The sequence below is a fragment of the Hyperolius riggenbachi genome, chromosome 7 (assembly GCF_040937935.1).
Source record: "Hyperolius riggenbachi isolate aHypRig1 chromosome 7, aHypRig1.pri, whole genome shotgun sequence".
Lineage (NCBI taxonomy): Eukaryota > Metazoa > Chordata > Amphibia > Anura > Hyperoliidae > Hyperolius > Hyperolius riggenbachi.
Window position 1 is genome coordinate 35,743,598 of NC_090652.1, and position 24,544 is coordinate 35,768,141.

The 24,544-nt window shown below is 48.6% G+C and overlaps 1 protein-coding gene across 13 annotated transcripts in view; it reads left to right on the plus strand.

Moving 5' to 3' along the window:
- Positions 1-24,544, plus strand: part of LOC137525476 (peptidyl-prolyl cis-trans isomerase G-like) — a 309,707-nt gene that overhangs the window by 251,115 nt on the left and 34,048 nt on the right. For 12 of the 13 annotated variants that reach the window (XM_068246576.1, XM_068246575.1, XM_068246574.1 and 9 more), the window contains one exon: positions 15,452-15,604. The exons of the other annotated variant lie outside the window; for it this stretch is intronic. In XM_068246576.1, the coding sequence (XP_068102677.1) occupies positions 15,452-15,604 (153 nt within the window). The remainder of the gene's footprint in view (positions 1-15,451; positions 15,605-24,544) is intronic. 13 annotated transcript variants of the gene reach the window in all.

Here is a 24,544-nt window from a genome sequence, read left to right on the forward strand (position 1 = left end):
AAAGTCCAATGAGTACCTTTAGGATTTCACAGGTCATTTTGCGACATTTGGTTTCAAGACTACTCCTCACGGTTTAGGGCCCCTAAAATGCCAGGGCAGTATAGGAACCCCACAAATGACCCCATTTTAGAAAGAAGACACCCCAAGGTATTCCGTTAGGAGTACGGTGAGTTCATAGAAGATTTTATTTTTTGTCACAAGTTAGCGGAAAATGACACTTTGTGAAAAAAAACAATTAAAATCAATTTCCGCTAACTTGTGACAAAAAAAAAATCTTCTATGAACTCACCATACTCCTAACGGAATACCTTGGGGTGTCTTCTTTCTAAAATGGGGTAATTTGTGGGGTTCCTATACTGTCCTGGCATTTTAGGGGCCCTAAACCGTGAGGAGTAGTCTTGAAACCAAATTTCTCAAAATGACCTGTGAAATCCTAAAGATACTCATTGGACTTTGGGCCCCTTAGCGCAGTTAGGGTGCAAAAAATTGCCACACATGTGGTATCGCCGTACTCAGGAGAAGTAGTATAATGTGTTTTGGGGTGTATTTTTCCACATACCCATGCTGAGTGGGAGAAATATCTCTATAAATAGACAATTGTGTGTAAAAAAAAATTAAAAAATTGTCATTTACGGAGATATTTCTCCCACCCAGCATGGGTATGTGTAAAAATACACCCCAAAACACATTATACTACTTCTCCTGAGTACGGCAATACCACATGTGTGGCACTTTTTTGCAGCCTAACTGCGCTAAGGGGCCCAAAGTCCAATGAGCATCTTTAGGCTTTACAGGGGTGCTTACAATTAGGCACCCCCCAAAATGCCAGGACAGTGAACACACCCCACAAATTACCCCATTTTGGAAAGTAGACACTTCAAGGTATTCAGAGAGGAGCATAGTGAGTCCGTGGCAGATTTCATTTTTTTTTGTCGCAAGTTAGAAGAAATGGAAACTTTTTTTTTTCCTTTTTTTTTTGTCACAAAGTGTCATTTTCCGCTAACTTGTGACAAAAAATAAAATCTTCTATGAACTCACCATGCCTCTCACTGAATACTTTGGGATGTCTTCTTTCCAAAATGGGGTCATTTGGGGGGTATTTGTACTATCCTGGAATTTTAGCCCCTCATGAAACCTGACAGGTGCACAGAAAAGTCAGAGATGCTTGAAAATGGGAAAATTCACTTTTGGCACCATAGTTTGTAAACGCTATAACTTTTACCCAATCCAATAAATATACACTGAATGGGTTTTTTTTAATCAAAAACATGTTTGTCCACATTTTTCGTGCTGCATGTATACAGAAATTTTACTTTATTTGAAAAATGTCAGCACAGAAAGTTAAAAAAATCATTTTTTGCCAAAATTCATGTCTTTTTTGATGAATATAATAAAAAGTAAAAATCGCAGGAGCAATCAAATAACACCAAAAGAAAGCTTTATTAGTGACAAGAAAAGGAGCCAAAATTCATTTAGGTGGTAGGTTGTATGAGCGAGCAATAAACCGTGAAAGCTGCAGTGGTCTGAATGGAGAAAAAGGCTCTGGTCCTTAAGGGGCGAAAAAGACTGTGGTCCTCAAGTGGTTAAGTGAATAAATCAACATTATGTTTAACTAACAGGGTTGCTCGGGTAGTACTTTTTAATACCCGCCTGGATCCGGATCCGGGTACCCAGATACCCGGATCCGATCTTGCGGATACCCGAGTGAATTCGGATATCTGACCAAATTACCCGCGGGTACCCGACCTATTCGGGTACCCGGATTGTAAAAACGGAAGTGCCCTTTAAATAGCTTTAAAAAGGGTTTTTAGGGTAAATGATGCATGTAGCATCATGTTTTTTTTAAAGGGAAACACTAATTTATTATTTGGTGGACATAAAATGAAAAAAAAAAAAAAGCTGTCAATTAACATCAGGACTAGGTTCCAGACAGCGGTCGTGCAGCCCACATTGTGTCCAAAGTCCAATCGCACAACTGGGACATGACAGTTTTCAGCTCAGACACCTCCAAAAAATGACACCGCAATTGTGTTTTGGGTTGAATATAGGTGGTGGTATCAGCAGCAGTGGCCTGTGGCACCGTGGCGGTGGGAGCCAGCGCCAGCTTGCTTCAGCCTCTTGAACTCCTCATGCTCAACAACATGTTTTTTGGCCAGATGGGTGATGAAGCTGGAGGTGCCATGCTTTTAGGGGTCACAACCTCTGCTCATCTGTAGTTTGCACACATTGCATATGGCAAACTTGCTGTCCAATGAGGGCAGAGTGAAAAACCGCCAGATTGGGGAGGTGAAGATTTCCCTGCGGCCTGAATGGGATGCTGCGGCTTTTCTCCCTGTGACGGTTGGGGGTTGAGTGGTGCGGCTGGTGGTAGCAGAAGGATGTGGTGGGCAGGGATGCTCGGATGTGCCTCATCCACGAATTCGGAAATCCGCGTGGTTGCAAAAAAAAATCCGCATTCGGCCCCGCCGCATGCGGATTTTCGTCCGCGTCCACGCAACCACGCGGATTTTTTCCCGTGAATGGCGTAATCACGCGCGGATTCACGCCCGGAGGCGGATTTTCTTTTAACGTTAATAACAAAGCCCCCATACATGCTACAGTCCCCCAAATAGCATGGATTATCGAGGTGATAAGGGGCAACATAACTTCAACATAAAAAATTCCCCCCAAAAAATTTTTTCTAGAGAAAATGGAAGTTAAAGTGAAATCAACACTTTAAATGGGGCTATTAATTGGTAATAAGTGGTTTTAAAAAGGGATATACGCGTTAAGCAGTCAAAGAGGTGAAGGCGAGTTCCAATGGCACTTGGCGGCGAAGGTACCGCTGGAGGAGGATGAGTGGCTGACGGCAAAAAGGCTCCAGAGAGGTTTTTGTAATTTTTTTGGGGGGTTTTTTTGCAGCAATTAGCAATGACATCGCAGCAGAGTTGTCAGTGGACACGGGCAGTGTGAACGCAGAGTGCAGTGGTGGTAGCGACTGAGTCAGGAGAAGGACTATGCAGGCGGTCAGTTCAGCAGCACAGAAGGACCACGGCACCATACTGGTGGTAGTAGTAGCAGCACAGCGTCATAGTGCTGGCCAAAAAATTAAATGCACCAGGCGACCCGGGCAGTGTGAACGCAGAGTGTAGTAGCGACTGAGTCAGGAGGACAAAGCGGGCGGTCAGTTCAGCAGCAGCAGCACAGTAGTAGTAGCACAGCGTCATAGTGCTGGCCAAAAAATTAAATGCACCCGGTGACCCGGGCAGTGTGAACGCAGAGTGTAGTAGCGATTGAGTCAGGAGGACAAAGCGGGCGGTCAGTTCAGCAGCAGCAGCACAGTAGTAGTAGCACAGCGTCATAGTGCTGGCCAAAAAATTAAATGCACCCGGTGACCCGGGCAGTGTGAACGCAGAGTGTAGTAGCGACTGAGTCAGGAGGACAAAGCGGGCGGTCAGTTCAGCAGCTCAGAAGGAGGACCATGGCAACTTACTGGTAGTAGTACCATAACACCAAAAAATTAACCAAGGTAGGCACTAGGCAGGTAGTAAATGTCTTTATAAAGGCAGGCATAGTTAACAACAGCACATGCAGCAGCCACTTCATGTCCCCCTGTGTCCGACAATAGGGGCCAGAAACTCACCTTCCACCCAAGCCTGGTTGATTTTCAGAAAGGTGAGTTTGTCCACAGAGGCGTGGGAGAGCCGAGAGCGCTTATCTGTGACCACGCCACCGGCCGCACTAAAGCATCTCTCTGAGAGGACACTGGAAGGAGGGCAGGATAGGAGTTCCAGGGCGTACTGGGAAAGCTCGCTCCAGATGTCCAGTCTCTTGACCCAGTACTCCAAGGGGTCCACGGGGCTGTCGGTGTCATTGAGCCCGCTGGATGACCCCATATAGTCAGACACCATGGTGGTCAGTCGTTGCTTGTGCTGGTTGGTGGTGGATGCTGTGGCGGGCACCTCTGTTCTGGGCTGCTGCACTGCATACAGGCTCTTGCTTAGGCTCTTCAGGTCTCCGGGGCGCCAGTTGCTGCTGCTGCTGCTGGTGGTTGTTGTTGTGCTGCTAGTGGCAATGGCAGGCACCTCTTGCTGGCTTGGCAGAGCAGTTACAGTGGGGGTGGAAGGCTGGGGGAATGCTTCCAGTAGTCTGCGCACAAGGGCCTCCTTCAACTCCCTTGTGCGTTGCTCGGTGGTGGATGGCGTCATTAAGTCTCCCAGCTTCCCCTTCAGACGGGGATCAAGCATCAAGGTAATCCAGATGTCCTCCCTTGAACGCATCTGGATCACCCGGGGGTCCCTGCGAAGGCAGCGCAACATGTGCACAGCCATGGGAAACAAGTGGGCCCTGCCAGCAAGATCTTCCTCGTCCTCGCCATTGTCCCATAACGCATGCCTGTCCTCTTCCTGTGCCATGTCGTTGTCCTCCTCAAACCGCCATCCACGTACAACGCCTGCTGCACTCTGCTCCTCCTCCTCCTCCTCATTCAGGTTAGGGACCTCCAACTCTTCCACTACCTGCTGTGAGCCCTCCTCTGAGCTGGACTGTGCTGCCATCTGCTCCTGTTCTTCCAACTGCCTCAGGGCTTCATCCCCACGCTCAATTAAATTGTCCATTGCCTGCTCCAGTAGACAAACCAAGGGCACCCACTGGCACACAGAGGCCCGCTCCTCACTGACCATCTTGGTTGCCTCCAGGAAGGGACTCAGCACCAGGCATACTTGCTGCATCAGTGTCCACTGAGTGGCAGTAATCATGGGGACTTGCTGGTTGCTGGGGACACTTGGGTCTAGCATGTAGGCCCTAAGAGCCAGCCTGTGCTGACACAGCCGCTCCAACATGGCCAGAGTCGAATTCCAGCGAACTGGCATGTCGATGATCATCCGGTGTTGTGGCCTTCCATACTGCTGCTGTAAGGTGGACAAGAGTGCAGAGGCAGTGGCTGACAGGCGGAAAAAGCGTACCACCGCCCGGGCATCCTGCAGCAGCTCGCTCATCCCCTGGTAGGTGCGCAAGAAGCGCTGCACCACAAGATTGAGCACGTGGGCCAAGCAGGGGATGTGCTGGAGGTTTCCCTGCTGCACTGCTGCCACCAGGTTGGCCCCGTTATCGGCTGCCACATACCCCACTTCCAGGCCTCTGGGGGTCAGCCACCTCCGCTCCTGCTTCCTGAGGGCGGCCAGGACGTTGGTGGCCGTAAGCCTCTCCTTCCCCAGGGTCACCAATTTTAAAAGGGCTTGGCAGTGCCGAGGCTTGGCGCTGCTGCTGCCGAGGCGGGCTTGTTTTCCGGGTGCTGAGGGAGTGTCGTGACAGGACCCTTCTGCATCCCCTCTGATCCCGCGTGGTGGCACCACTAGCTGGGCTGATGCGCTCTTGTCCTCCCTCCCTTCCATCAGTGTCACTCAGTGGGCCGTAAAGGACAGGTAGCGACCTGTCCCAAATCTGCTACTCCACGAGTCCATGGTCACGTGGACCCGCTTGCCCACAGAGTAGTCCAGGGAACAGGCCACGTTTTCCACCGCAAACTTGTGGAGTGCTGGGATCGCGCTCCTGCTGAAATAGTGGCGACTGGGGACTTGCCACTCGGGGATGCCAAATTGGAGCAGCGTCCGCATGGTGCTCCCCTCCTGCACCAGGGAGTAGGGAAGCAGCTGTGATGCCATGGCCCGGGCCAGCAAGCCATTTAGTTTGCGGATCCGCCTGTGGCTTGGAGGCAGAGGCTTGGTCAGACCCTGAAAGGTGTCGCTCAGCAGGGTCTGACGACGCTGGGATGCAGGGGAGACAGAGGAGAGAGACGAACACTGGCTGCCAGCCTCAATGTCTGTGTCCTGAGCAGCCGAGGTGGAAGAGCGCTTGCGTGCTACTACTGCTGCTGCTGTGGGGGATTCACGACCCTGAGGGAGGGAGGATGCTGCTGCGCTGGTGGGCCTTCTGCTCTCAGGAACCCCTGCCAGCAGTGCCTGCTTCCTCTTAAAGTCCGCATACTCGCGGCAGTGGCGGCTTCTCAGGTGGCCCTGGAGGGATGAGGTACCCATCTTGCTCAGACTTTTCCCACGGCTCAATCTTTTGCTGCATAACCTGTACACCGCATACCTTTTGTCATCAGTACATTCCTCAAAGCAATCCCACACTGGTGACTTTAATTTACTGCGGCCCCCACTAGCAGAGGGTGCAGCGGAGCAATGTGTGGTAGTAGTTGCCGGGGGTTGCATGGTGGTGGTGCCGGCTGAAGCAGTGTCCTGTCTACTTCCTCCACGCCCACTGCTGCCGATGCCCCTGCCCCTGCCTGACATATGGCGATATCCTTGCCTAGGCCGAGGTGACTCGTCATCCTGCTCTGACCATTCTTCCACGGACTCAGCAGGCTGCACATAGTTAGGGTCCACAACGTCATCATCAGCAGCATCATCATAATCCAGCTCTTCCTCTGACTCCCCCGCCTCCTCTTCTGTCCCTACATCCCCAGACACAGACCCCTCTTCTTCATCACCAGAACTCAACAACGCTTGTGATTGTGGCCCGATCTCAATCTCTGCCACATCAGTCCCCAGTAAGTCCTGTGCTTCTTGCATCAGCAGGTTCCCAGATGCCGGACTGAGGGACAAAACGCTGTCATCCTGGGAGGGCTGCTGACCAGTGGGTGCTGGGGTGGATGTCACAACAAGCGTGGGATGTTGGCTGCTGCTGCTACTGCTTGGAGTGGTGCTCACAGTAGAGGTCTGGGAGGAAGTCATGATGTCCATGAGTACGTCAGGTTCCATTTGCTCAACCACCACACGGGGACCAGAAACTTTAAAATATTTGGACAATGGCGTCCGCTGACTCGGCCCAGGCTTTGCTGCCCCCTTTTCTGCTGCATCACGACCACGTACAGCTGGGCGTCCTCTCCCTGGACGTGGAGCAGTCCCAGAAGTGGCTGAGGCAATTGAACTCCCTTTCCTCTCACCCCGCGAAACCCTGCCAGACATGTTGCTAGTAATGAATCACTGGATGCAGTGGGCACAGTACAAGGTCACTGAAGGATGCAGTGGGCACAGCACAAGGTCACTGAAGGATGCAGTGGCCACAGTACAAGGTCACTGAAGGATGCAGTGGGCACAGCAGTGGGCACTGGATATACAACTAGGTCACTGAAGGATGCAGTGGCCACAGTACAAGGTCACTGAAGGATGCAGTGGGCACAGCAGTGGGCACTGGATATACAACTAGGTCACTGAAGGATGCAGTGGCCACAGTACAAGGTCACTGAAGGATGCAGTGGGCACAGTACAAGGTCACTGAAGGATGCAGTAGGCACAGTACAAGGTCACTGAAGGATGCAGTGGCCACAGTACAAGGTCACTGAAGAATGCAGTGGGCACAGCAGTGGGCACTGAATATACAACTAGGTCACTGAAGGATGCAGTAGGCACATTACAAGGTCACTGAAGGATGCAGTGGGCACAGCAGTGGGCACTGGATATACAACTAGGTCACTGAAGGATGCAGTGGCCACAGTACAAGGTCACTGAAGGATGCAGTGGGCACAGCAGTGGGCACTGGATATACAACTAGGTCACTGAAGGATGCAGTGGCCACAGTACAAGGTCACTGAAGGATGCAGTGGGCACAGTACAAGGTCACTGAAGGATGCAGTGGGCACAGTACAAGGTCACTGAAGGATGCAGTGGCCACAGTACAAGGTCACTGAAGAATGCAGTGGGCACAGCAGTGGGCACTGGATATACAACTAGGTCACTGAAGGATGCAGTGGGCACAGTACAAGGTCACTGAAGGATGCAGTGGGCACAGCAGTGGGCACTGGATATACAACTAGGTCACTGAAGGATGCAGTGGCCACAGTACAAGGTCACTGAAGGATGCAGTGGGCACAGCAGTGGGCACTGGATATACAACTAGGTCACTGAAGGATGCAGTGGGCACACAAGGATGTCACACTGTGTAATGAGATGCTCATATGCCAGCGAGCGAGCGAGCAGTGGGCACTGGGCACGGCACAAGGTCACTGACAGAATGAATGAACAGCGCTGGCAGAGAGTGGCGGCGCCGGCGGTGTGACTGGCTGCCTGCAAATAGTACAAGTGTATAACTGTCACTGGAATATACAAGTGAACACTGCAGCTGCACTAACCTGCCTGCCTGCACTCTACACACAGATAATCCCCACTCCCACTACACTGCAGCACTGAACCTGCCTGCACAGCACTACACACAGTTAAATAATCACTAGACTGAAACACTCCCACTACACTACACTGACTACAACTAACTACAGCAATCACTCACTGACTAGCTAACTGTGTACAGTATAAGAGCAGTGTTAGCAAAAAAAACGCTTTGTTTTTAACACAATAAATGCACTTGCTCAAACAACAATGGCCTGGAGATAATCCTCTCAGCACCACAGTCTAGTAGCAAGGACAGAGCTTTTCCATCATGGCCGCCGCTTTATATTCAGGAGGGAAGGGCATAGCTCCCCTCCTGTGATTGGTTGCTAGGGCCTGGCTGGGGCACTCTGATTGGCCTGCAATGTGTCACTTCCGCATAGTTTGACGCATTTCCGCAAACCACGACTTCAGCCCCGGGTTTCACGAGCGTGAATGCGGATTTCTGTCCGCATTCACGCGTAGCCGAAGCAGATTTTCGTGGTTGAAAATCTATTCACGGCTTAGCGTGTCCGAGGCGGAATGCGTCAAAATGGTCGTGAATCCACGCGTAAGCGTGATCACGACCTGGCGGTGAGCACCACTGGTGGTGGGTCCCGCATTCCATGGCCACTGTCTGCAATGCTGATCCTCTGTGCCAAACCCACCGACGCATCCTCCTCCTCAGAGTCAGAGCTGACAACCCCATCCTGTGGATGGTAGTCAAGGTCCTTCATCCCATCATCAACATCATACCCCCCCCTCCTCAAAACCCAGAACATCCTCCTTAAACTCCTTGCGGCTAACAGCCCTGAGTTCAATCGTGGTGCCTGGAGCGAAAAGCTCGCTGACTGAGGGTAGGCTGCCCGCTGGGGTCGACACTGACACGGCAGACCTTCTGAGGGTGGCCGTAATGTTGCTCCCTGTCCTCTTGCCCTTGCTGCCCCTTCCCCGGCTGCTGGTGCCAGCAGACATAGTACAACTTATACGTGATGATGTCACCAGATGATGTGGGGTACTTTTACTTTAATAAAATCGGGGTTGGACGTTAAATCAAATCAGCATGGAGTGACAGACCGCACAGTAGAGGACAGACAGTGCACACTATCTGTCTAACTGTCACGCTGACAATGCTCAGCACAGCAGCACTGCAGTAGTGATGTAGCGAGCCTCCGATTTTCGGTTCGCGAACCCTGTTCGCAAACTGCCGTGGAAGGTTCGGTTTGCACGAACTTCCGTGAACCGCAAAAGACTTCAATGGGGAGGCGAACTTTGAAACGGTTAATAGCAAAGCCCCTTTAAAAGCTAGCAACACCAAAATTACTGGGAATGTTAAGAAGAACAGTGGGAACAAGAGGAAAAACATTTTTTTCTAAAAGACCTTATAGTTTTTGAGAACTATAGGTGCCAGCCTAGGTGGGGGTTGACAGGTGCAGGCAGGCAGGTGGGGAGAGACAGCGGGAGCTAGCAGCTATGCGTCCGAAAGGACGCATTCTCTGCTATGTGGGTGGGGGGCTTCGGAGATCTTCAATCAACTTAGTAGAAGATCGCAACATAAGAGGATACTGGCGTGGGAACATTTACCGAGGATATTGGCGTGGGAAAATTTTTTTAAAGGACTTTTTTCGTGGTTGTGTTTTTATTTCATTTAACCCTTTGTACCCCTATACTCATTTCTCCTGGGAGGGGGTGGGCATCTGGGGTCCCCTTCTTAACCCATTCGCGTTCCGTCGTTTTCACTTGAGAAATGTTCACCTCCCATTCATTAGCCTATAACTTTATCACTACTTATCACAATGAACTGATCTATATCTTGTTTTTTCCACCACCAATTAGGCTTTCTTTGGGGGGTACATTTTGCTAAGAGCCACTTTACTGTAAATGCATTTTAACAGGAAGAATAAGAAAAAAACGGAAAAAATCATTATTTCTCAGTTTTCAGCCATTATAGTTTTAAAATAATACATGCCTCCATAATTAAAACTCACGTATTGTATTTGCCCATATGTCCCGGTTATTACACCGTTAAAATTATGTCCCTATCACAATGTATGGCGACAATATTTTATTTGGAAATAAAGGTGCATTTTTTCCGTTTTGCATCTATCACTATTTACAAGTTTAAAATAAAAAAAATAGAAATATTTAATCTTTACATTGATATTTAAAAAGTTTAGACCCTTAGGTAAATATTTACATGGTTTTTTTTTTTATTGTAATGTTTTTTTTTTTAATATTAAACATTTTATTTGGGTAGTTTTGGGAGGGTGGGATGTAAATAATAGGTTTATAATGTAAATGTGTGTTGATTTTTATTTTTTTTTTTACTTTTAGTTGTAGTATTACTTTTTGGCCACAAAGGTGCAGCTTCCGAGAGAAGCTGTCGCTTTTTCAGCGGGGGAGAGGAATCAGTGATTGGGCACTATAGCCCGATTCACTGATTGCCTGGCTAATGAACCACGGGCCGGGAGCGCGCGTGCACGTACGCGATCGGTCGCGGGAGCGTGCATGGTTCCTGGACGTAGTTTCTACGTCCAGGAACCAAAATAGGTTAAAGGGGACTCCCAGATGCCACCATGAACCCCCCCCCCCCGGGAGTCGTCGCCCCCACCTCCTCCTGGGGCACCGGAGGTGGGGAAGAGCCCCTTGTCCATGGATTGGACAAGGGCTCCGGGGGGGGGAGGGGCAGCCAAGGCGCATGGACCATGCGGGCTGGTATAGCTCAGGGTGCGAAGCCCCAGTCGGCCGGGGCTCCGCATTCTGGCTATCCCAGCCTGCATGGGGGACAAAGGGTTACAGAGGCTTGGGAGGGGGGACCCAACGTCATTTTTTTTTTAGATTTCCCACACTCAACACATAAAAATAATAAAATATATATATGTGTATGTGTATGTATATATATATATATATATATATATATATATATATATATATACTCATATTTTTTTTTAACCACTTAACGACCACGGTCAGCCGATCGCCTCACCAGTTATGATCCTTCTAAGAGTTCCTACAATGCTAGAAAATTTGCCACTGCTGAGCCATTGCCCTTTGAAAAGATTTGAGATTTTGGAAAGTGAAATAGGGGCCTAATGAAAGCCTATGGAGGATTTTACCACTTTTGCACCCCTATAACTAACTAATGTATGGAACCCAACTTTGGAGTAAAAGTACAACAAAATGCCTTCTACCTGCATGAGACATGTCGTGAGATTCAAACGTTGCTAACGGCCATGGCTGCGATTTATGTTCGTCAGACTCTCCACCATTGAAATTGCCCAAATAAACAGGTTTTTGTGACCCTACGCTATGACCTCTTTTGCCTAGGGGCCCGAAACTCACCAGTTATGATCCCCCTAACAGTTTCTACAATGCTAGAAAATTTGTCACTGCTGAGCCATCTCCCTTTGAAAAGATTTGAGATTTTGGAAAGTGAAAAAGGGGCCTAATGAAAGCCTATGGGGGATTTTACCACTTTTGCACCCCTGTAACTCTGGTTTGCAGAGATGTATGGAACCCAACTTTGGAGTAAAAGTATAACAATATGCCTTCTACCTGCATGAGACATGTCGTGAGATTCAGACGTTGCTAACGGCCATGGCTGCGATTTATGTTTGTCAGAATCTCCACCATTGACAGTGCCCAAATAAACAGGTTTTTGTGACCCTAGGCTATGACCTCTTTGGCCTAGGGGCCCGAAACTCACCAGTTATGATCCCCCTAAGAGTTCCTACAATGCTAGAAAATTTGCCACTGCTGAGCCATCGCCCTTTGAAAAGATTTGAGATTTTTGAAAGTGAAATAGGGAGCCTAATGGAAGCCTATGGCAGAATTCAGCACTTTTGCACCCCTATAATTCTGGTTGGTTATCATCACCCGCCGACTTTAGCAGTTAATAGCAAAGGCCCCTTACATCCTAGCAACACCAAATTTGCAGGATATGTTAAAAAGATAGCAGGAAACAATATTTAACGGACTTCCGAGGCCACAAATGTGAAAAAAGTTAAATACCTTTTTATAATCCAGATCCATGGAGGATGCCATCCGCACCCTCCCGTTCATTCCCCCATGGCTCCCGCAGTAATACCGACCCCGGTCGGGTCCCGACTCCTGACCCCTCCGAATGGGTCGGGTTCTCATTCCCCACTCAATATGGCCACCACAGATTGCCGCGGATGTGCAGTCCTCATAGCCGCGATTGCGGCTGCGCAGCTCTAGGGCCTCCTCCTGCCGCGTCATCAATATGCGTGCATACATTGGAAGCATCGGGAGGAAGCCCTAGAGCTGCGCAGCCGCAATTACGTCTATGCGGACTGCGCAGCCGCGGCAATCTGTGGCGGCCACATTGAGGGGGGAATAAGAACCTGACTTGTTGGAGGGGTCGGGACCCGACCGGGGCCGTTATTACTGCGGGTGCCATGGCGGAATGAACGGGAGGGCACAGATGGCGTCCTCCATGGATCTGGATTATGAAATGGTATTTAACTTTTTTCATACTTGTGGCCTCGTAAGTCCGGGCTTGTTTGCGCTGATCTGTGCAGCGTGGGCTCTCCAGCCCACAGCACAGATCAGCAGACAGCCAGGGCGACCAGACTTCCCCCCTTTTTTCCCCACTAGGGGGATGTCCTGCTGGGGGGTCTAATCGCCGCCTAATCGGCTATTTTCAATCAGTGGGGGGCGGGGCTCCTCTAAGCCCCCCTCTGCAGCGATTTTCCGCCTCCTTCCCCTTCCCTCCCTCTCCTCTTTCCCCTGGATGGCGTAGGATGGAGATCCGTCCTGTGCGGTGCAGGACGGCTTCAGCCTATCAGCTGCCGGCCATCCCCGGCCAATCAGAGGCCGGGGATCGACGATCTCCTTTACGGTGCTGCTGCGCAGCAGCGCCGTATGATGTAAATAGCTGGGATTTCTTCCCCGCGTGTTCACATTTCGCCTGCAAGCCGTGTTCACGGAGACACCCTGCGTGAACTGACATAGAAAAGCCGCTCGAACAAACGGCCGTTTCCATGTAAAACCACTTAACACCTAGGTCGGCCGATCAGCCGACCGTGGTCGTTAAGTGGTTAGAAAAAAGTGTAAAAAAATAAAATTATATATATATATATATATATATATATATATATATATATATATATATATATATATTTATTTTATTATTTTTATGTGCTGAGTGTGGGAAATCTGAAAAAAAAATGACGTGGGGTCCCCCCGCCCAAGCCTCTGTAACCCCTTGTTCCCCATGCAGGCTGGGATAGCCAGAATGCGAAGCCCCGGCCGACTGGGGCTTCACACCCTGAGCTATACCAGCCCACACGGTCCATGGTATGGGGGGCTCGGGGGGGAGGGGCAGCCAAGCCTTCCCCTCCCCCCCCCCCCGGAGCCCTTGTCCAATCGATGGACAAGGGGCTCTTCCCCACCTCCGGTGCCCCAGGAGGAGGTGGGAGCGACGACTCCCAGGAGAAATGGGTGCCAGCCTAGGTGGGGGTTGACAGGTGCAGGCAGGTGGGGAGAGACAGCAGCGGGAGCTAGCAGTTTCACGTCCTGCCGAGGAGGCATTCTCTGCTATACTAACGGCTCATGAATGAGCCGGATCTTTTTAATGAATCGGTTCTTTTTTTATGAATCGACTCTTTTTTTTTACTTTAAAATCTATATTCTCAAAAACTATAAGGTCGTTTTGAAAAAAATGTTTTTCCTCTTGTTCCCACTGTTCTTCTTAACATTTCCAGTAATTTTGGTGTTGCTAGCTTTTAAAGGGGCTTTGCTATTAACCGTTAAAGTCGGCGGGGGTATATTTTCCCACGGTCAGAAGGAGAATTTACATTGAAACGTTCAAATTGATTTTCTCAAAAAGTATAAGGTCTTTTTGAAAAAAATTGTTTTCCTTTTGTTCCCACTATTCCACTTAACATTCCCAACAATTTTGGTGTTTTTACTATGTAAGGGCACTTTGCTATTAACCGCTAAAGTCGGCGGCATTAAAGTCTATGGGCGAACCAAACTTTTTTAAAGAAAGGTTCCCGGTTCTCTGCGAAGGCGAACCACCCGAAGTTCGCCTGGAACCGTTCGCCGGCGAACCGTTCGGGACAGCTCTACACTGCAGTAATCTGTAGTAAGCTAACACAGTACTACTCTCTCTAACAACTAATCGCAGTACTAACTAACTATATAATACAATACCTTAACACAGTAATCCTATTCCCTCCCTAACCTATACTGTCCTGCTGGCCTGCACAGCACACACAGACAGGACCTAACTGAGTGAATGAAATCAAACAATTACACTAGCTAGCTAAAAAAAAACAATAGAACAATAGTGTAGTGAAGGTGTTTAGCACTCAAAGCTTTAGGTTTATCACTGTATACAGGCAGCACTTGCTAAGCCAACAGCACTGGAGCAAGTCTGTCAGTGACCAGCCAGACAGCCATACAAGCAAGGACGATCTGTCTCATCATGCCAGCCCTTTTATTACACAGGGGGGCTGGCCAGTGTTCCCTTCTGTGATTGGGTGCCAGGGCTTATGCTGGGAGGCCTCTGATTGGCTCAATGAGGTCAGGTGGGGCTGGCCAGAGTTCCCCTCTGTGATTGGTTGCTAGGGCTTCTGCTGGGAGCCCTCTGATTGGCTGGGAGCCCTCTGATTGACTCAATGACATCATCTCCCTTGTTACAGAACCCGGATCTGGATATCCGTCGAATATCCGCGAGTACCCGCCGTATCCGGATTATGCGGCCAGATACCCGCATAGAGCTATCCGGATATTGGCCCAGGTATCCGGAATCCGGATCCGACCCGGATAGTGGAAAATGGTCGGATACCCGGGTTAATCCGGGTACCCGGGATCCGGATGAGCATCCCTGTTAACTAATGATTGCAGGGTGATTTTCATGGTAGTCTAGCTCTCCTTTTTGCTGGACCCTGGGCTAAGTAAGGTCTGTAGACTCAGAAATGTAGCCCTTGTTTGTTTGTTTGTTTGTTTGTTTTTCTTCAATTTCTATGAGCATTGAACAGTATGAATTTGTGGTGTCTTTGTTGGAACGTTCACTTCTGAGAAGAAAAATTGTTTTCTTGAATGTTTTCAACTGGTAAATTATGTTTCTCACTATGGATTGATGGTCTTCAAATTGTTTGGGAAGATCCCAGAAAAATTCCTTGCTTGGATCATTTAATTTTTATTATGTCCAGATTTTCAAAATCGTAGAAGTGAGCAAGGGTTTAACTTCTTTTATTCATGTCTGTAATATTTCTTAAATGTGCAGAAAAGTGATGCTGAAACGTAACTGTTGACATGCTTACGGAGTTTTCATTAATTTTGAATGTTCGAATCCCAAGATACATCTGAGAAAATCAAAGAGGACAGGCATGTACGGCAACATGATGATGCTGAGCGGAGCTCTCCACCTCCAGGGGGGATGAGGAGGAGAATCCCTTCCCCAAATTATCATCCAGGACCCTCACGTGAAAGAACAGGGCGAAGAAACTATGGTAAGGTAACAGCTGCTGTGACCGTTTACCCTATTTGTAGTATTATCTGAGATCTTAACATTTTCCAAACAAAATGCCAAGTCAGGTGGAATACATTATACGGTAAGTTCTGTTCAGCCTCCCAGAATGTTACGTTGTTAAGATACCCATACATCTAGCGATGGTAGACCATAAGACAGGTCTCTCTCTAATTGAATCTGATCAGAGAGAGATCTGTCAGCTTCCCATATACCGCAGACCAATTCCTGATCTATTTCAGCATGAAATCTATATGGAAGTGGCCTAGCGACGCCACCTCTGCTGCCTGTTTGGCCACACCCAAAAGTGTACAATGTCCATGTCGTGTCTTCCCCCCCCCCCCTCCCCCAGTGTCCATGCTCTGAAAATTCTCACCTGTCCTGTCGGTGCAACTCCCGGTGTCCTCCGCTGTCACTCCGGTTACTGTGAGTGCCCGTACCATGATACTGGGAGTCACACCAGTGGGACAGGTGAGCTCAAGCATGGGGGGGCAGGAACATTTTAGAATTTGGGGGACAGCATCCAGTGGTCTGTCAGGTATGTAGGAAGTCACAACATCGAAGGCTGTTACCACCGCACACCCAATTGAGCACTATCGACTGAGATTTTTTAGCATGCTTGGTCGATGCATTAGACTGATTTCGACCTGAAATTAATTAAATCATGGATTGGCTGGACATGTTGTGGCAGCAATAGTCATCCGATGGTTGTTTTGGATGCAAAATTGCTAGATGTATGGCCACCTTTAGTCATTGTGAGTGGGGGGCACTAGCGTCGTGAAGGGGGGGGGGGAGGGTGACCCACACCAGGTGGGGTGAGAGATTGGCAGGGAAGGGGTGATATAGCCCCGGATAGCCACCCTGAGTGCTGAGGGAGGGGGGGGGGGGCGCTGTAATGGAGGGGGGAGTCAGCCGCAGGGAGGGCAGCCCGACCTTTCCCTCCCTTCCTCTCCCCGGGCTGCCCTTCGTGCTCCCCCCTCTGACTGCAGAGTTAACGCAGGGAAGTGCTGTAAATAGTCAGTAACTCACCTCCCTGGTTCCAATTGCCGCTCAGTTGCCGCCAGTCTCCTTCTCTGCATAGACGCTGATACACACTCTGCTTCCTGTTTAGCAGGAAGCAGCATGTGTATCAGCGACTATGCAGAGAAGGATACCCCCAGCGCTAACTCTGCAGTCGGAGGGGGCAGCGCGGAGGGTGGCCCAGGGAGAGGAAGGGAGGAAGAGGTCGGGCTGCCCTCCCCGCAGCTGGGTGTGGCCATAACATCACATGGGTGGAGCTAACTGTAATGTAACTGTGTAACAGTAAGGCAGTGGGCTAATATAGGTAGCCAGAATAGTTGCCCCCAGCATAGGTTAGATAGGTAGGTGCCCCCAGTATAGGTTAGTTAGGTAGGTGCCCCCAGTATAGATTACATAGGTAGCTGCCCCCCAGTATACGTTAGATAGATAGGTGCCTCCAGTATAGGTTAGATAGGTAGTACTGGGGGGCACCTACCTAATCTAACCTATACTGGGGGCAGCTACCTATCTAACCTATACTGGGGGGCAGTAGCCAGTATAGTTGCCACCAGTATAAGCTAGCTAGGTAGGTAGGTGCCCCCAGTATAGATTATATAGGTAGCTGCCCCCCAGTATAGGTTAGATAGATAGGTGCCTCCAGTATAGGTTAGATAGGTAGTACTGGGGGGCACCTACCTAATCTACCTATACTGGGGGCAGCTACCTATCTAACCTATACTGGGGGGCAGCTACCTATCTAACCTATACTGGGGGGCAGCTACCTAATCTAACCTATACTGGGGGCAGCTACCTATCTAACCTATACTGGGGGGCAGCTACCTATCTATCCTATATTGGGGGGCAGCTACCTATCTAACCTATACTGGGGGGCAGCTACCAATCTACCCTATACTGGAGGCCAGGCACGTGCAGAGGGGGGTGCTTGGGGTGCTCTAGCACCCCCCTTTGTGGGGCCCTCTGCTCTGGGCCCTTCTTTCTTATTGCGTTTCCGACTGCATGTATTTGGACGGGCTGTCTGTTATTTCGGGCTGCTTATACTTGTGCCTCATTTGTTTGCACGAGCTGATACAAAATGTATACATTTGAGCTGCTAAGCCACTGTATGCCAGCCCCTTCTCTCCAGCCTGAGCCTGAAACAAATTGTGGCTCTATGATTGGTGCTGGCACGGAAGCTCCGCCCTCCCTCTCTGCTTATTTGCACTCTGATTTGTTGCACTTCCAGCTCTCCCTGGAACCGTAGCTATCTTTCCCCCACGTGTGGCAGCGGAGCAGCTCTTGGAGTGGTTGGAGGAAGAGGCACAGTCAGTGCAGCAGGTATAATCGAGCACACAGCAGCCTTGTCTGACCCTCATCAGTGTCATTAGGACCTTCTGAGCTAGGTATGCTGTGCCCCGATCCCCCTCCTCTCTCCCCTCACTAGAGGCTGCCAGCGTGTTCTGCAGGGAGACTTGCTTTTGAAGAAAACGGACAACTTAGTGAATTGCAGAGGGTGAGGGCTCCTGGCTGCAGGAGACACGGCTAGCACAGATCACACAGGCAGAAATTATGCATGGAAGAGAGCCTGCTTAGATGTCCCTCTGACTAGCCATGACCTGGGGTCACTCAGTCATCTCTCCTCTGGCCATTTGTCTTACCACAGCATTCTTAACCCTTAAGAGGCAAATACTAATTATGCCTCTGGAAACATGGGCCAGCCAGTCCTCACTGAGCATGCTGAGACTTGCAGTTCCTGAGTGTAGTGTCAATATTTATAACTGAATGAACTGCAACTCCTTGATGATCTGACAGGGCATGCTGATCCTCATGGTTCCACACAGGCTCCATTTGTCATAGGTTTGAGGGCAAAAACTAATGTTATTTGTGGCAGAAAGCAAGACAAACTTCCCACCTAACACTAAGCCCCTTTCCATAGGTTTGTGATCTGATTCAAAAGCGGATTCACAGCCGTTTTGCCAATCGCCACAGCGACCAATAACATGTAAATCGCGGTGTTATCGCCAGCCAGCGTGATACTTGTTGCAATCGCATTACGTTCCCGACAGCTGTGAGCTAAACAATAATAGTGGAAATAACAGTTTCCATCAGGGCTGTGGAGTTGGAGTCGGGGCAATTATGGGCACCCGGAGTTGGAGTAGGAGTTGTGGTTTCATAAACTGAGGAGTCAGGAGTCGGAGTCGCATGATTCTTGTACAAAATCCACAGCCCTGTTAAGTATTAGACTAAGGAGTCGGAGTCTGAGCAATTTTGGGTACCCGGAGTCGGAGTCGTGGTTTCAGAAATTGAGGAGTTGGAGTCGGAAGATTTTTGTACCGACTCCACAGCCCTGGTTTCCATGATTGCAATCGCGCTTAATAATGGAAAAGGGCCCTTACATGTCTAAATATTAATAAGCACAATGCAATTTTTGTGTCAGACTGATCATTCAATCATTTCCAGCATGTTTGATCTGCTTTGCATGATCAAGATAGTGATCAATTTTGAGATCAGTACTGTACAAAATCGATCCCTTTCTCAATAGGAAGCAGATTGGAAGTAATCAAACGGTTAGTCTATCTGATGCAAAAAGTGCTGTAAAAGACATCAATGCTATATAAATACATAATATGGTAGGACATTAGACTATGACTGTTAGGATTAGATTGTGAGCTCCTCTTAAGTGTGCTGCTGACTTTTTGGGCTTTTTGTCTGTAAAAAGTCCTGTCACTGCAAGGAAAGGGGGTTTGGGGCAAGGTTTCCTACCACTTGTTGGTACTACTATGCATTGTGCGGGGGGGGGGGGGGGGGGGCTTTTTAAAAATTTGAGCACCCCCCACTTAAGGACCCTCTGCACGGCCCTGCTGGAGGCACCTACCTATCTAACCTATACTGGGGGGCAGCTACCTATGTAATCTATACTGGGGGCACCTACTTATCTAACATGTATTGGGGGTACCTACCTACCTAGCTAGCCTATACTGGTGGCAACTATACTGGCTACCTATATTGGAGGCACCTACCTATCTAACCTATGCTGGGGGCAACTATTCTGGCTCCCTATATTGGCCCACTGCCTTACTGTTACACAGTTACATTACAGTTAGCTCTGCCCATGTGATGTTATGGCCACACCCATTTTTGCCACGGTGCGCCTCATTTTTTTCAGGGGGGGGGGGGGTGTCGGTAAATTATCCGCACCAGGTGTCAAATACCCTAGCTACGCCACTGGTGGGGGGGTTATGTCATTACTCCACTGAAAAATTTCCTTTGGAATGATCAAGGAGAGATCAATCCACAAAGCCTGGAGCTTGAAATAGATCAGTTGTTCCCGGATGGAGACAAGCTCCCAGTCTCATGCTCTCCATGCTGCTGAGAAATTCAGGTTTTTTTTGTTTTTTTTTTGTAACAGCTACTGACTCCCTCACTCTTTTATCCATTTTCAATACTCTAACCTCTAAACTCTACCTGCATTATGGACAATAGTGCACATTAAATGCCTTAACATTAAGTGATTCCGTTCTAGCATTTTTGTGAGGGTGAGGAGATACGCGGAGAAGAAAAGAAAAAAACAAATGTTTCACTTAGTCAAGCTAGTAAGCTCCATATGACTTATGAATGGTGACTCCTGCTAAATGAACGCATGAGCTTATCCAGATTGAGAGACACATATCTTGACAACTGTTCTGAAGCTCACCATCATATCAATTGGATATGCAAAACCAGCGATCTCTAATGTATTGGGCATGTTATATGTATCAGCTGACTTCATTTGACCTCATCTTCATCTTATTTTAATTTTTGCTCTGTGACTGACTACCCAGCTCTAAGAGTTTCTCACATACTTTGTTTCAGATCTCTATAAACATAAACCAGATACAGCGGAACCTTGGTTTGCGAACACAGTTTGTTACGGAGACATGCTTGTAATCCAAAGCACTCTTATATCAATGCAAACCACCTGGATCCTCTGCTAGGCAGTGATGCTCATCCGGATTTCGGGTATCTGAACTACCCAGATAATCCGAACTTTTTCAGCTATCCGACCTTGGATTCGGATTCCGGATAGCAGGCCAAATCCGGAATGCGGTATCCAGATTAGCAGCGGTATCCGAATAGAAATCTGGGTAGCATTACCAAGATGACGTCACTTAGCCAATCAGAGGGCTCCAGGACCTCATTGAGCCAATCAGAGGGCTCCCAGCCAAAGCCCTAGCAACCAACCACAGAGGGGAACCCTGGCCAGCCCCTCCTGTATATAAGGCAAAAGCCATGATGAGAAAATCGTCCTTGCTGTGACTGCTCACTGAGAGACATCTTCAGTGCTGTTGGCTAAGCAAGTGCTGTATACTGTCATGTTTTTGCGCATAAACACATGTACTTTACCACTATTTTATTGCTTTTTAGTTAGCTAGCTTTTGTAATTTTATGATTTCATTCAGTGACAGTCAGACTCTGTGCTGCAGCAGCTGCTATAGGCCCCGTGTGCAGAGGCGGATCTAGAGGGGTGCAGGTATGGCTTGTGCCATGGGCGCCATAGCACCCATGGGCGCCATGCCTGACCCCCCTTCTGTGCTATCACCCATGCCTCTCTATGCGTGTCCCGCCTGTCACGTCACTGCTGCTCCGCCATCCCCGCATCGCTCAGACCTCAGAATAGCGGCAAACGGCGTGAGGAGACAGCGCACAGTACCTGCGGACGCAGAGCACTGCACACTCCCACATGTGGAGTGCAGCCATCTGGGTACTGTCTGTGCGCCCTCCCTCTACTCACTGCGGTCACCTTTGATTCTGAGCGATTTGGGTAAGAGGAATCAGCGACAATACAGTGCCAGTACAATCCTCGTTTCCCCCTCCGCTGGCACGCTTGCAGCCTCTCGAGTCCCGTTTAGTTTGTTATCACCGCCATTCTTAGTTTCTAGTCCCGCCTCCTCCCCGGGCCATTCGGTACAGGAGTGTAGAGTTCTCTTCCTGTCTGTAAGACCCGCCCCTCTCCTGCAGGGCCAATAGAAAATTGATACCTGCCGCCTCTTCGTCTGCCACGAGTTCCTGACTGAACTGGCAACGATGGGTGACTCCACTGTGGACATCATCCGGGGAGACTGTGATGGCGATCCAATGTTTATAGTGACAGGCAGCAAGCAGCCCAGGACATGTAAGCCGGCCTGAAAGCAGCAGCAGCCAGCTGGGACAGCACGGGTGCATCACTGAGTGTGTGACTCACTGCACTACATTGTGCTGCCCAGCTTCTGCTGCTGCTGCAGACAGTAGACTGAGAGGTGATAATTTACAGTATTCTATTTGTTCAATTAAATGTAAAAAAATAATAATTGTGTTTTAATTTGGTGTCATATGCTACCTTTTCTTAACACCCTCCCCCTACTACTATCCTAGCAATCTACTATATGTGCCTACTTTTGTATACTGTGAGGCCCTTATGGATTAAAGGGAATTGTGAATGAAAGCTGCATTCAGTTTAATTTATCTAGGGCTTCCTCCAGCTCCCTGTCAATCAGGTCTCCAGCTGTCCTCCCAGTGTACTGTGCTTTTGTGCCCCTCTGAATGCTGGTCCACTGAGCCCTATCGCGGGCAACTGCGCATCCCCAGTCCGGCCCTGTCCTTGCTCGTGCTCCAGTTGCAAGGAGCATTCTGTGCCTTCACTGTTAATAAACCTTGCTACTGCGCATGCACAGAATGCTCCTGACCACAGGAGCTCAATCAAGGCTGGGGCCGCACATGTAGCCTGCAACAGGAGTCAGTCGGCCAGCATTCGGAGGGGCACAGCAGCAGACTGGGAGGAGAGTGTGGGACCTGATGAACTACAGATGACTGGAATAAGCCCTAGGTAAGTTAAAATGAATGCCTTTAGTTCACTTAAGATTCCCGTTTGTGTGGACTGTCCTCCATTGGGCTGCTCTGCTCCCCATTTGTGGCTTCAACTGGAAGCAGTTGAATGGAAACCAATGCTCTGTTCACTCCATATTCACTTTATGTCATTGCAGCCACCTGGTTGTGTAGGTGTGGCCAGGAGCATTCTAGCCGTGCATTTAATAAGAATATACTGGTTGTCACCAGAGGAGCTTGCAATTTAATCTTTACCATAGCCGCGCCATATTATTATAATAGCACTGACATCTTCTGCAGCACATTACACAGTACGTAGGCATTTCACTGCCTGTCCTCAGAGGAGCTCACAGTCTAATCCTACTATTGTCATAGTCTAATGTCCTACCATATTATTATGTATGTATATAGCACTGACATCTCCTGCAGCACTTTACAGAGTACATAGTCATGTCACGGACTGTCCTCAGAGGAGCTCACAATCTAATCCTACCATAGTCATAGTCTAATGTCCTACCATATTATTATTATGTATTTATATAGCACTGACATCTTCTGCAGCACATTACAGAGTACATAGTCATGTCATTGACTGTCCTCAGAGGAGCTCACAATCTAATCCCTACCATAGTCATAGTCTAATGTCCTACCATATTATTATTATGTATTTATATAGCACTGACATCTACTGCAGCACTTTACAGAGTACATAGTCATGTCACTGACTGTCCTCAGAGGAGCTCACAATCTAATCCCTACCATAGTCATAGTCTAATGTCCTACCATATTATTATTATGTATTTATATAGCACTGACATCTACTGCAGCACTTTACAGAGTACAATTTCACTGCCTGTCCTCAGAGGAGCATACAAACTAATCCTACCATAGTCATAGCCTAATGTCCTACCATATTGTGTATCTATTTAGCATTGATATTTTTCACAGCTCTTTACAGAATATATAGCCTTGTCACTGTCACCAGAGGAGCTTACAATATAATTATTACCATAGTCATACTCAAATGTCCTACGATATAATTATAATGTATTTATATAGCACATCTTCTGCAGCACTTTACATACTCTTATACCTGAAATTGTTCTGTAGGGGATGTTATACCTGGTGTGTGTTTTTTTTCTAAGGGACATGATAACAGCATGTATTAAAATGGTGCATGGTCTATATATCATATGGAATATGTTCCATAGTGTATGTGTACTGTATATGACATGGGTTGGGGACAGGTTTTCTTGCCTGGGGTGACAAAAAAATGGTTAGAATTTCCCCCGTCTGGATGTCTGTGACTACTTGATTATTTTATTAATTTTGAGCCACAAGTCTACTTAATAGTAATGTAAAAGAAGTATTTCTGAAAAAGCAGGCAGCAATAAGCCGCAAAAAACAACAACAAGGGTATGTAAGGAATGGTGCTGTTTTTACAGGGGAAGGGGCTCTGATGGAGAAAGGAGGGGGGCGCATTTTCAGTGTTTGCCATAGGCGCCATATTACCTAGATACGCCACTGCCCGTGTGTGTGCAGGCCATTGCCTGCTGCTGGCCTGCTATTAGCCTTAGCTACAGTGTACGTTAGGAAATAGGATTACTGTGTTATTGTGTAGTTAGTACTGCAGTGCTAGTTAGTAGTTAGTTGTTAGAGTAGTACTGTGTTAGCTTACTACAGATTACTGCAGTGCTGCTGTACTGAGTGTCAGTGTGACAGATAGACCGGTAGTGTGTCTTCTGCTCTGCTGTCTGTCACTCCGTGCTGATTGTTGTTGAAGTCCAACCCCGATTTTAATAAAGTACAAGTACCCCACATCCATCTGGTGACATCATCACACATATAAGTTGTACTATGTCTCCTGGCACTGGCAGACGGGGGAGGGGCAGCAAGGCCAAGATGAGAGGGAGCAACATTGCTGCCACCGTCAGCAGTTCTGCCGTGTCAGTGTCCATTCCGCCGCTAGCCACTGGCTGTCCAGCTGTTAGAGGGAGTTATGCTGCAGAGGCGCAGCAGCGTGTAGTGTCCATTTTCCAGGTGATGTGGATGAGCAGGCCACCACCAGCTTTACAACAGAGACCTC